A 12,512-nucleotide genomic window follows, 5' to 3' on the forward strand; every position below is an offset into this window, starting at 1 on the left:
GCTGCAGTTTTTCCTATGTCTATGAGCAGGTGAATAGTATTACCACAGCAGTATCATAAACATGACACAAGTCCGGTTATTAGGTGTCATGTCCATTCATGACCACTCATGTCAGATGACATACTGCCTACGAGCCCTGGTCAAAAGTAGTGCACTTAATAGGAAATCAATAAGATCTCCCGGTTTTACCAATTTGACTTCAGATTCAGACTTTAATCCACGTTTCTCCAAATGTCAAATTTAGAAAATAAGGGTTGGGATATGGTTAAAAAGTTACGTTTAGGCATTCATTACGAATCATTAAGTTACGGGTTAAAGTCTGATGTCCTCAGGACATGAACAGACGTCAAATTTCAAAGTCAATCTTGAGCGATTTTCCTGACGGAATATGGGTACAATTTCAGACTCAGCCAGAGCCTCTAGAGGTTGTTCCCAGCAGTCCTCCTAGCTCTGTGTCTGTCCTCTGAGGTCTCTCTCTCTCTCCGCTCTGGGACTGACACTGTCTCCAGTGGGGAACAGGAGGGGTGGGGGTGCTATATTTAGACTCCTGACTCGCTCTACAGTATTGGCAAGTAGAAGCGGTACAGCAGCTCTGCAAAAGCTGTTTTCTTTTCATATCAGAGCTCCCCTGGGTATCTGATTAAGTGTGTAGGCTTGGTAAAGTGCGTGTGGTGGTGGTGGGGGGGTCGGTGCATGTGGGGGTGCATGGGCGTGCGTGCGTGTGTGTCTTTACCATGCCTGCTGACCCCCACCCCCTGTGTCATAGTGAATTATGAGCGTGATCATTTGTTAGCATGAGTTGTCAGCATGATCAGAGAGAGAGAGAGAGAGAGAGAGAGAGAGAGAGAGAGAGAGAGAGAGAGAGAGAGAGAGAGAGAGAGAGAGAGAGAGAGAGGAGAGAGAGAGAGAGAGAGAGAGAGAGAGAGAGAGAGAGAGAGAGAGAGAGAGAGAGAGACAAAGACAAAGATGGGGAGAGAGAATAACAGAGCGCAGAAAGAAAGAGGAAGAAAGAAAATGAGAGAGCATGGGAGATGGGGTCTGATGCTCAGACACCCAGCCAGTCTCCCTGACAACACTGCCCAAGGCAAACACACACACACACAGCAGGGTGTCAAAACTGTTTGGTCACAGAGTGCAGTGCAGGCTTAGCTTTCTACAGAGATAAAGGAATAGAGCTGCGATTTTCCTCCCTCCTATCTTCTTCACATTCTCCTTTTTGGCACCTTGACCTCTCTCTTGTCTTTACCTCTTGTCATGTCTCCTTTTCTACAACATCTGAGAATATGTGCGGTTGTGTGTCTATGTGTGTGTGTGCACATGTCTCCACCCAATAAGATCTCACGGCCACACTTCAGTATCCATCGTTTGTCCGGGGGGTGGTTGAGGTTTGGGATAGGGTTAAAACAGAAAAAAATAACAATGTATGCCTAGCAATGGGATTGAACCCGCAATCCTTTTAGCTGTAGAGCAAAACAGTCAAAATCATGAAATTTGGATGGAACCAAATCAAAGTATGATGGCCAAAGTTTGACAACATTGATACATTTTGATCATTTGATCATAAAGTTACTGGTCCCCTCCCTCATGTCAAACACTTGGATTCAGGAGGCGGATTATTAAGGGAATAGGGTGACCCTAACTCTAATTGTATACACCAATGGTAACTAGTCATCTTCCTCAAATTTGTAGCACTTCTACCCCCCCAAAATATTATGGATAATAAAAGGCTATTTGACATGGGATCTTTTTGTTCAGGAACTTTAAGCCCTTCCTTTATCCCCACCCATAACTCCCTAGCAAGCCGTGAGCCTGCTCGATGGTAATAGGCACTCACGTTGCCCCTAGTGACTGGTATGGAAGGCATCTCCCGATATCCTGGAGACATGGAAAAACATCTAATATTACAGCCTATCTGGTGTGACCTGGCTGCTCCACTCCCACTAGCCTCCTACATCCTGTTGCCTTATGAGAAATACTGATAAATTGGGTCACCCTCAGTCAAACCAGACAAAACAGTCATTTTGTCACACCTTCTGCAATCGCTGCCTCCATCTCTGCCACTCTCAAGGTGCCACCCTTGCCTCTTCCCTCCTCACCTCTCTCCACCTTGACCCTCTGTCCTCCCTCCTCCCTCCTTCCTCAGGAGAATGGTTCCATCACAAGCTGTTTTTATCAGGATCGTTGCCATGGTAGCGCAGAGAGGAGACTGTAGTTTATTGTGATAGGACTGTGCGTGTGTGTGCGTGTGAGTGTGTGTGAGCGTGTGTGAGCATGTGCATGCCTATGTGAGTGTGTTTGTGTCAGCCTATGTGTGTGTGTGTTGGCCTGTGTGTGTGCGTGTGAGCGTGTTACACAGTCAATATAATCTGGGAGCATGTTGATTGCGTCAGTGTGTGTATTTCATCGGGCTAATGAAGAGAGGCTTTCAGGGTCTGCTGATTTGTGTATCCAGATGCAGGGAGGACTCTATATCACCCAGATTGATGGACATTTATTATTTCACTGTCACTGCAGAGAGGGAGGAATAATCTACTGGAGTCAGTGGGTTCTGTGTGGGTCTTCTTTCTTTCTTTCTCATAGATTATGCATGTATGAACTACACATTAACACATCCAGCCCAAAGCAGGAGGTTTAAAAAAAAATGTACTGGAGCATGTCTTTAAGTATGGGCTTTCTGGCTTGGGTTAATTAACAGTGCCTGTTTGTTTGTATGTGTTTGTATGTGGGCGGGGGATGGGGGACGGGGCATGGGTTTGTGTGTGTGTAGACAAAACAGACGCTGTAGGCTACGTCCCAGTGAGTCCACAGACCCACCTCAACACCCACAATGCTGTTCTTCTCAACCCCAGAACCCCACAGCATTCCTGCCACCAGACCAGATGCTCCCCACCCCCTCTCTCGCTCTCTCTCTCTCGCTCTCTCTCTCTCGCTCTCTCTCTCTCTCACTTTTCTTCTTTCTTTCTTTCTTTCTTTCTTTCTTTCTTTCTTTCTTTCTTTCTTTCTTTCTTTCTTTCTTTCTTTCTTTCTTTCTTTCTTTTCTCTCTCTCTCTCTCTCTCTCTCTCTCTTTCATTTTCTTTCCTTCTTCCTCTCTCTTTGTGCTCTCTGTCATTCTCTCTCCCTATCTTTGTCTTTGTCTTTCTCTTTGTCTCTCTCTCTCTTTCTCGCTCCTCTCTCTCACTCTCTTGTACTCCCTTCATCTTTCTCAGGGTATCAGGGCAGTATGTGTGAACAGAGGGTGGACCCATGTGCCTCCAGCCCCTGCCACAACAACGGGAGCTGCTTCCCCCAGGGTCCCGGCCTGGACTTTGGCTGCAGCTGTGCTGCCGGCTTCACCGGCCCAACCTGTGCCCAACTGGTGGACTTCTGTGCCCTCAACCCCTGTGCCCACGGGATCTGCCGCAGTGTGGGCACCAGCTACAGGTGTCTGTGTGTCCCAGGTGAGCCATTAAATAACAGTGCCTGTTTAAATGGGGGGTACTCTTTATCTGATCAACCTTCCATTATCCACACTATAGATAAGCGCTAAGACTATCTAACAGATGGATTCTCCCACAATAAATCAGATATCACAGTAAACCTGCCGCGTATAATATACAGTACATTCAGAAAGTATTCAGACCCCTTCACTTTTTTCACATTTTGTTACGTTACAGCCTTATTCCCCCAAAAATGTTTTCTATCACTCTACACACAATACCCCATAATGACAAAGCAAAAACAGGTTTTTATTATTAAGAATTGTTTTTTTGTTTTTTAACAGAAATCTTACATTTTAATCTCACATGTTGAAGCACCTTTAGCAGCCTCAAGTCTTCTTGGGTATGACGCTACAAGCTTGGCACACCTGTATTTGGGGAGTTTCTCCCATTCTTCTCTGCAGATCCTCTCGAGCTCTGTCAGGTTGGATGGGGAGTGTTGCTGTACAGCTATTTTTCAGGTCTCTTCAGAGATGTTCGATCGGGTTCAAGTCCAGGCTCTGGCTGGGCCACTCAAGGACATTCAGAGACTTGTCCCGAAGCCACTCATGCGTTGTCTTGGCTATGTGCTTAGGGTTGTTGTCCTGTTGGAAAGCAAACCTTCCCCCCAGTCCGAGGTCTTGAGCACTCTGGAGCAGGTTTTCATCAAGGATCTCTCTGTACTTTGCTCTGTTCATCTTTCCCTCGATCCTGACTAGTCTCCCTGTCCCTGCCACTGAAAAACATCCCCACAGCATGATGCTGCCACCACCATGCTTCACCGTAGGTATGGTGCCAGGATTCCTCTAGATGTGATGCTTGGCATTAAGGCCAAAGAGTTCAATCTTGGTTTCAAAAGACCAGAGAATCTTGTTTCTCATGGTCTGATAGTCCTTTAGGTGTTTTTTTTTACAAACTCCAAGCAGGCTGTCATGTGCCTTTTACTGTGTAACAAAATACATCGGGAGTCAGGAAGCAGGTGCAGAAGGTGAGTTTAAAAATGAAACGATTCAGTTGAAAGAACATGAGAAGCGTACAGAACGTGAGTGAAAACAATACTACCATGTGACTGCTGTCTACTGAGGGCTAAATAAAGGGGGGAGTAAAAAGGAGATAATGATAACCAGGTGTGTGTAATGGTTAGTAGACCGGCGTGACAGTACCGCTCTCTGTCCGTACTGCGTGACAGTACCGCTCTCTGTCGTTGTCGTCCCCCCCCCCCGACGTGCGGCTCTAGCCGCAGGACAACGCCGGCGTGGAGCGGGCCGGTCCGGACGGCGGAGATGGTAATCCCTGATGATGTTGGGGTCCAGGATGTCTGCCCCTGGGACCCAAGAGCGCTGCTCAGGACCGTACCCCTCCTAGTCCACCAGGTATTGTAGCCAACCCCCATGATGTCGAGATTCCAGGAGGGACCTAATGGCATAGGTAGGGTTCCACTCGATGTCCAAGGGAGGTGGGGGGGTGTCTCGGGGGACGGCATCTGCCAGAGGACCAGGAACCACTGGCCTGAGGAGGGAGACATGAAAGGATGGTGAGATCCGGTAGTTGGAGGGGAGTTGTTGACGATAAGTTACCTCATAGACCCTCCGGAGGACCTTGATGGGCCCCACAAACCGGGCACTCAGCTTCCGGCAGCGCAGGCGGAGTGGGAGATTCCTAGTGGAGAGCCAGACGCGATCACCAAGATGGAACCTCCGCCTCACTGTGGTGGCGGTCCGCCTGATCCTTCTGATGGCGGAACCACTCGTCCACTGCAGGGGCCTCGGTCTGGCTCGGAGTCCATGAAGCCAGGGCCGGATGGTATCCCAGGACGCACTGGAAGTGAGTCAGCCCGGTGGAGGAGTGCCAAAGTGAGTTCTGGGCGTACTCCTCCCAGGGAAGGAACCAGACCTACTCCCCCTGTCGGTCCTGGCAGTGACTCATTAGGAACCTCCCCAGCTCCTGGTTGATCCTCTCCACCTGCCCATTGGACTAAGGCCAGTATGCGGATGTCAGGCTGACCGTGCCCCCAGCTTCTCCATAAAGGCTTTCCATACCCGCGACGTGAATTGGGGACCACGGTTGGAAATGATGTCCTCCGGAAGACCGTAGTGCCGAAAGACCTGCTGGAATAGTGTCTCCGTGACCTGGAGAGTGGTAGGCAGACCAGAGAGAGGCATAAAATGTGAGGATTTAGAGAATCTGTCAACAACCATAATAAGTGGTAAAACCATCAGAAAGGGGGAGATCAGTTCCGAAGTCTACGGACAGAGAGCGGTAGGTAGACCAGAGAGAGGGATAAAATGGCAGGATTTAGAGAATCTGTCAACAACAACCATAATAGTGGTAAAACCATCAGAAAGGAGGAGATCAGTTACAAAGTCTATGGACAGATGTGACCAAGGCCGCTGAGGCACGGGAAGGGAAAGTAGTTTCCCTGCTGGAGCGTCCGGGGGAGATTTGGATTGGCCACATACGCTCTGTACATACAGAGCCACATACAGAGCAAGAGTTGACATATTGGGCGACATCCTGCGAAAAGGTGGGCCACCGGTACTTGTCGGAGAGGAATTGGATGGTGCGGATGATACCTGGGTGTCCAGTGGCGAGGGATGTGTGCCCAGGTCAACAGCCGATCCTTTTACCCCCGTGGGGACGTAGAAGTGTTCTGGAGGGCAGGTAGACGGAGCGGGTTCCCTCTCCAGAGCCTGGCGGATGTCCACATCTACATCCTAAAACATGGGGCTAACGATACGGGAGAACAGATTGATGGGCTGGGGGGCACTCACAGGATCCTCCACCGACATGGAACCACAGGATATGGGATTGCATGTCCTCTGGCATCCTGGTCCCCAGGCAGTGATTGTAATGGTTTTCTTTAGAGAAGTAGAGGAGTCAGGCGCAGGACACAGGGATAAATGTAAACAAACGTGTTTACTAAAAATATCAATAAATCTTCTCATAGGAAAATACATCGTTTGGAGAAACACCTCCAACTACACAAAACAGGAAACAATCACCGACAAGACAAACAGGAAATACAGAGGTTAAATAATGAACATAATTAGGGAAATCAAAAACAGGTGTACACAATAAAGACAAAACCAAACGAACAGTGAAACATCGATCGGTGGCAACTAGTAAGCCGGTGACGTCGACCGCCGAACGCCGCCCGAACAAGGAGAGGGGCCGACTTCGGCGGGAGTCGTGACAGTGATTCTTATCCTCGACCAGGAGATGGTGGGGTTATGACATTGGAGTCATGGGAGGTCGAGGATGACTTTGTGTACGGGTGGGGTGATGATGAGGAAGGCTTTCCTGGTGCATGGGTCCCACGGTGAGCGTGAGTGGTGCTGTGATGTGCGTAATTGTGTTGGATCCCAATGGTCACGCATCCAGGGCTTGAACCGGAAAAGGAGAGGGGACAAAGTTATGGCCAGGGAGGAGGCAAGGGCCTGGTTGATGAAGTTCCCTGCGGCACCAGAGTCCAATAGAGCTGTAGAGACAACACCTGAGGGATAGCCAGCCAGTGAAATGGGAACCAGAAAGGGTTTGGCGGAAAATTATGATGATGAAATACTCATGCCTACCCTGGGAGATGGAAGATCACGGGGCCGCCCCTCTGCTCTAGTGGACCCCGGGTTCGGATGCACCGGACACCACTGAAGCTGGTGTCCATCCTGGCCGCAATAGGGACAGAGCCCCAGGTCTCCGCGACGCCGCTCTGCCACGGAGAGGTGTATGGCCCCTACCTCCATGGGTTCAGGCTCTGCCTCAGGACAGACAAAGGAGGGAGGCGAGTGCGAGGTGGGCACCGGCGCTCCCGAAGATTGCCACCCTGACAAGCCAACTCCGTCTGGACCTCTTCACGCAGTCCTCTCCAGAATAGAGTGTGGAGCACCGGCTCATTCCATCCGCTGGAGGCTGCCACAGTCCGAAAGGTGAAGGTGTACTCCGCAGCGATCTGGGCACCCTGCTGGAGTTGGAGAAGTCACTCACCTCCCTCTCTGCACTCTGGAGGATGGTCGAAGATCGCCCTGAACAGAGCCATGAACCTCTCATGGGAACCCAGCTCCTCCTTTCCTCTCTCCCAGACGGCTGTAGCCCACTCCAACGCCCACCCTGTCAGCAGGGAAATGACCGTGGCATCCTTGGATCTCTCGGTCGTGGTTGCTCCCATCTGATAGGCGAAATAGAGGGAGCACTGGAGTAGGAAGCCACGGCATTTCGACAGAGTACTGTCATACATCTCCGAAAGGGACAATAAGGCATCGTTGACCTGGGTGGACAGCTGACTAGGCTGGGGGACTGGCTCACTGTGGCCTTCTGATAGGCGTATTGAGAGCCTCACTGGGTTTGTCGAGCCGGTAGATAATGCGTAGGACCTCCTTCATGGTTGTACCCAATTGCGTCAGCTGGTTCGTGGTGTTGGTGGAGTAGATGACCCTGATCCTTGACCATCTGGAAGATGGTTTTATCCTCTGATGCTTCCATGTTGCGAGGTAGTATTCTGTAACTAAATACGCCGGGAGTCAGGAAGCAGGTGCAGTAGGTGAGTTTAATAATAAAACAATGCTGATGAACAGAAAATGAGAAGCGTACAGAACGTGAGAGAAAACAATACTATCTAGTGACTGCTGTCTACTGAGGGCTAAATAAAGGGGGAGTAATCAAGGAGATAATGATAACCAGGTGTGCGTAATGATTGTTGCCAGGGCCGGTGGTTAGTAGACCGGCGACGTCGAGGGCTGGAGAGAGGGAGTGGGAGTAGGAGTGACAAATCCATTTTAGAATAAGGCTGTAAAGTAACAAAATGTGTAAAAAGTGAAGGGGTCTGAATACTTTCCGAATGCACTGTACAACATCATAAATTAGCATTGTTACTACTCATCATTCCACAACCCATTCCCCACCCCAGTGATATCATTGATTACGACACACCGTGGGTAAAGCATGACTGACGTGTCATTACAGGCTCATTGATCATGCCACTGGTTTTTATGGCTCCATGCTCAGATTAATGGTGTGGAATGATGACAAATCATTATCTCTTATTCAGCAATTACCCAGCGTTGTAACCAGACCTGGGTTCAAATAGTATTTGAAATAATTTCAATTACTTTAGCTGGGCTTGATTGAGCTTGCCTGGTACAAGGGAACCAATAGAATAGTTGCAAAATTGCAAACCCTGCCCATTTGGCAGGCTAAAACAAATGGTAGTAATATTGGAAAGATTTAAAATAGTATTTGATCCCTGGTCTGGGTGTGACTGCAGGACCCCATCAGTAGAACCATCAACACAGTCTGTCCTGGAGTTCCCTTTATATATATATCTTTCCATCTTTAAGTTTTCATTTTGATTTCATTTGCAATCTTAGGTTGAGCGTGGAGTGAGATACACTCTAAATTAGTAATGGCCGTTTTTGATTTTTTACCGAAACAACCCACCTTTTTAGATCACTTCACTTAAAATCGTTTCTTTGGTGATCACACTATCTACTCTATTGTCCTCTGTAGCCAGATACTTCTCACTGTGTTCATACTCTCATTAGTATATTATTGTCTCATAACATTGCATTATGTTATTTGTTCTCTCATAGAAACAACCTCCGACCTTGCATTGGTACAGTATGTTCCTTCCCATGTATATACTGACAGTATATTCACACATAATATAATATCTCTTTTCACCTTTCACACTAACATATTCTCTGTTATTCTCCATTGCTCATCATCTCTTTCTCTCTTTGGCTTTCTGTCCCGCTCTCTTTGTCTCTCTTTCCTTACCTCATTTCCCTCTCCCCCTCCTCTGTCATCTGGTTGCCATGGCGATAGATTTGTATTAGGATCTCTTTTTATTAGGTGAAACAGTTGCTTTCCACTTCCTTCCAGACCACTGTCTGTCTGCAACCGTTGTCTGACTACACAAGTTGGGCAGATGATGTCGTCCAATCACACATTTCCGTTCTTACAGCCACCATCTAATGGGAATGATACGATTTGTGATTTGCAATCAGCATTCCAGACGCTTAACTCTCCACACCCAGACTCCACACACACATAGACATACGTATGTTCATGCACACACACATGCAAGAAGGCACACACACAAGCAACCAAAACACACACACACACAAACACACACACACACACACACACACACACACACACACACACACACACACACACACACACAAACACACACAGACAGACAGACACACACATCAGACTCGCTTATGGAAATAATTGACCTTTTCTCGTGTTCATCAAAATGCCAGCTGGTGTCTGTGTCCTCTACAAGGAGAGGAGGCTGTGGAGGAGCTGATATATACTCTAGTAGTGGATCCCAGACTCCCTGTATCCATATCAGACAGAGGAGAGTCAGACTAGCCAGAGGAAATGGGTCTGGGAGTCTGGGAAAGGCACTTGACATTTCACTGGCTTTTTATGAGAACCTTTGGGATTTATCAAGGCTTACTTTGTATGTAAATGTTTCCTCTCATGGTAAACAACAAACACATGCACACACAAGCAGACAGCCAGACACACACACAGCCCAACACACACTCACACACGCATTACACATACAGACATGTCTATACTCAGTACTGTAGCTTCTGCTTGTAAGCTCTGAAGAAAAGAACACAATGTCCTATGTCAACTCTGAGATTCTGTCAATCACTGTGTTCTGACCTTGGGCTCATATTGCTTCTCTTTTATGGGGAAAAACACCAAGAGCCACTGTTCTCAGTCCCAGTGCAAACCTGCCACCCAGTGGCAACTGGAGTGTACTGCATTTAATAGACCACCAACAGTCACGGCTGAATCATGCCTGTATCGATGTAACCATAGAATTACATCTAGAATTGATTTAATAGGATGTCTGTGGATGTAGCATCCACAAGGTTCAGTCATGTAGGGAAACAAATGCATTGACTTGTTCCGTCTAAGTGATAATCTCTATATAGAAATAAAGGCACATTAAACCACTTTTATCTCACCCATTAAAAACATATCTTAAAACATATGATGTGCTGAGGTGTTTCACTGTGATCTTCTCGTTAGTGATATCTAAACGTAATCATTACTTGAACTGTCGTCTAATATTATGATCAAAGACAGTGTGACTTGATGTGTGTGTGTGTGTCTCTCCCAGGGTACCATGGTCTGTACTGTGAGGAGGAATACAACGAGTGTCTGTCAGCCCCCTGCCAGAACTACGCTACCTGCAGAGATCTCATCAACGCTTACGAATGTGTCTGCACTCCCCAGTATGAAGGTATGTGTGACTGACAACTCAACGGGGACAGTTTTAAGTATGTTATCCTGGGGTGTGCTTGTGTGATGATGCTGATACTGCAATATGTATGCTAATTCAATGAGTTTCTACAACCTGTATTACAAATGTATTCATATAAGTGATTGTATGTTGTCTACAGTTATGTGTTTTTGTAGTAGATTGCGAGATAGTGTGCTGAGTTGGTGTAAACTGTTATATGTAGAGCAGACCTGGATTCAAATACAATTTGTAATCATGTCAGATGCTTATGCTGTGCTTGATTGAGCTTGTCTTGTTGCAATGGAAACAATAGAAAAGTCCCAAAAGTACAAACACAGCCCCCCTGGCACTCAAGACAGGCTAAAGCTAATGCTTAAAGTGTTTGAAATATTTCTAATGTAATTTGAACCCAGGTCTATAGAGAGTACTGTGTGTGCGTCATTAATGGGTCATGTGTGTGTGTCCCTGTGCAGGCAGACACTGCGAGATCTATAGGGATCCTTGTCTGAAGGCTCACTGTCAGAACGGAGGACGCTGTGATAGTGTGGGCCTCAACACCACCTGTGTCTGCCCACCTGGTTACCTGGGTGAGCATTTCAACTCTGCACTGTATGTGTGTGTTTTGTGTGTGCGTGCATGCAGGGGGGGTGTGGTGTGTGTGTGTGTGTGTGTGTGTGTGTGTGTGTGTGTGTGTGTGTGTGAATACACGTCTGTCACCCAGTCTATCATAATGGGCCTTGGTGACACAGGTGGGAGTAGGCTGTTCTGATTAGGGAGCAAACCCCCTCCGATCACTTTGGAAATATACCTGTACCTGCTGTTCCAGTTAAACATAACCCTCCCCCCACACTATCGGTTCTCTCAGGGGAGGACTGTGAGGTTGATGTCAACGAGTGTGAGAGCAACCCCTGTCATCACGGTGGAACCTGCATCGGCCAATCAAATGCTTACACCTGCCACTGCCCCCCAGGCTGGATAGGGGCCAGCTGTGAGATACGTAAGTACATTACCCAGAATCCCCTGTTTGAAGGAGTTAATTATGATATATGATTACATGTATATGCCTTTCTTATTAAGTTATTCATAACAATCTGTCTGTCTGTCAATCTCTCAGACTTGCAGTGGAAGACGGCCCACCCCGAGGACACCCTGACCAACATGCCACGTCACTCCCTCTACATCATCATCGGTGCCCTGTGCGTGGCCTTCGTCCTCATGCTCATCATCCTCATCGTGGGCATCTGCCGCATCAGCCGCATCGAGTACCAGGGCTCATCTCGCCATGCCTACCAGGAGTTTTACAACTGCCGCAGCATCGACAGCGAGTTTAGCAACGCCATCGCCTCCATCCGCCATGCCAGGTGAGACGGCACCATGTTCGCTTACTATAAGAATACAAGTGCCCCAACATTGTTAACATTTAATGTGTTCATTTGATTCAGCCAATACAAACCCCTCCTGTTATAGATTTACTGTTTACCTGGAGATAAAGGCCCGTTCAAGTTTCAGGTTTTTAATGTCACATGCACAAGTACAGTGAAATGCCTTTCTTGCAAACTCAAAACCCAACAATACAATAATCAATAACAATGTAATACTAGAAAAAACACGAGATAAAGGACCGTTCCGGTAGATTTGTGGGGAAATGTGTAATACCTCTCTTACAACACCATATTCATATTACTCTGTTAGTAACATGCAACATATCCTTTATAACATTACACTCACCTGCCACCGGTATTTCATTCTCAACCTAGCAACTCTACACTTGAAACATTTAGAACTGTCTTGTGTG

The 12,512-nt window shown here is 47.5% G+C and overlaps 1 protein-coding gene across 1 annotated transcript in view; it reads left to right on the forward strand.

The window, feature by feature from the left end:
* The window catches only part of LOC100380637 (delta and Notch-like epidermal growth factor-related receptor), a 72,931-nt gene that overhangs the window by 59,054 nt on the left and 1,365 nt on the right, over nucleotides 1-12,512 (forward strand). The window contains exons 8-12 of the mRNA XM_014213856.3: nucleotides 3,208-3,438; nucleotides 10,595-10,717; nucleotides 11,191-11,304; nucleotides 11,583-11,714; nucleotides 11,832-12,078. Of these exons, the coding sequence (XP_014069331.1) occupies nucleotides 3,208-3,438; nucleotides 10,595-10,717; nucleotides 11,191-11,304; nucleotides 11,583-11,714; nucleotides 11,832-12,078 (847 nt within the window). The remainder of the gene's footprint in view (nucleotides 1-3,207; nucleotides 3,439-10,594; nucleotides 10,718-11,190; nucleotides 11,305-11,582; nucleotides 11,715-11,831; nucleotides 12,079-12,512) is intronic.

The sequence above is a fragment of the Salmo salar genome, chromosome 09 (assembly GCF_965601325.2).
Source record: "Salmo salar chromosome 09, fSalSal1, whole genome shotgun sequence".
NCBI classification, from domain to species: domain Eukaryota; kingdom Metazoa; phylum Chordata; class Actinopteri; order Salmoniformes; family Salmonidae; genus Salmo; species Salmo salar.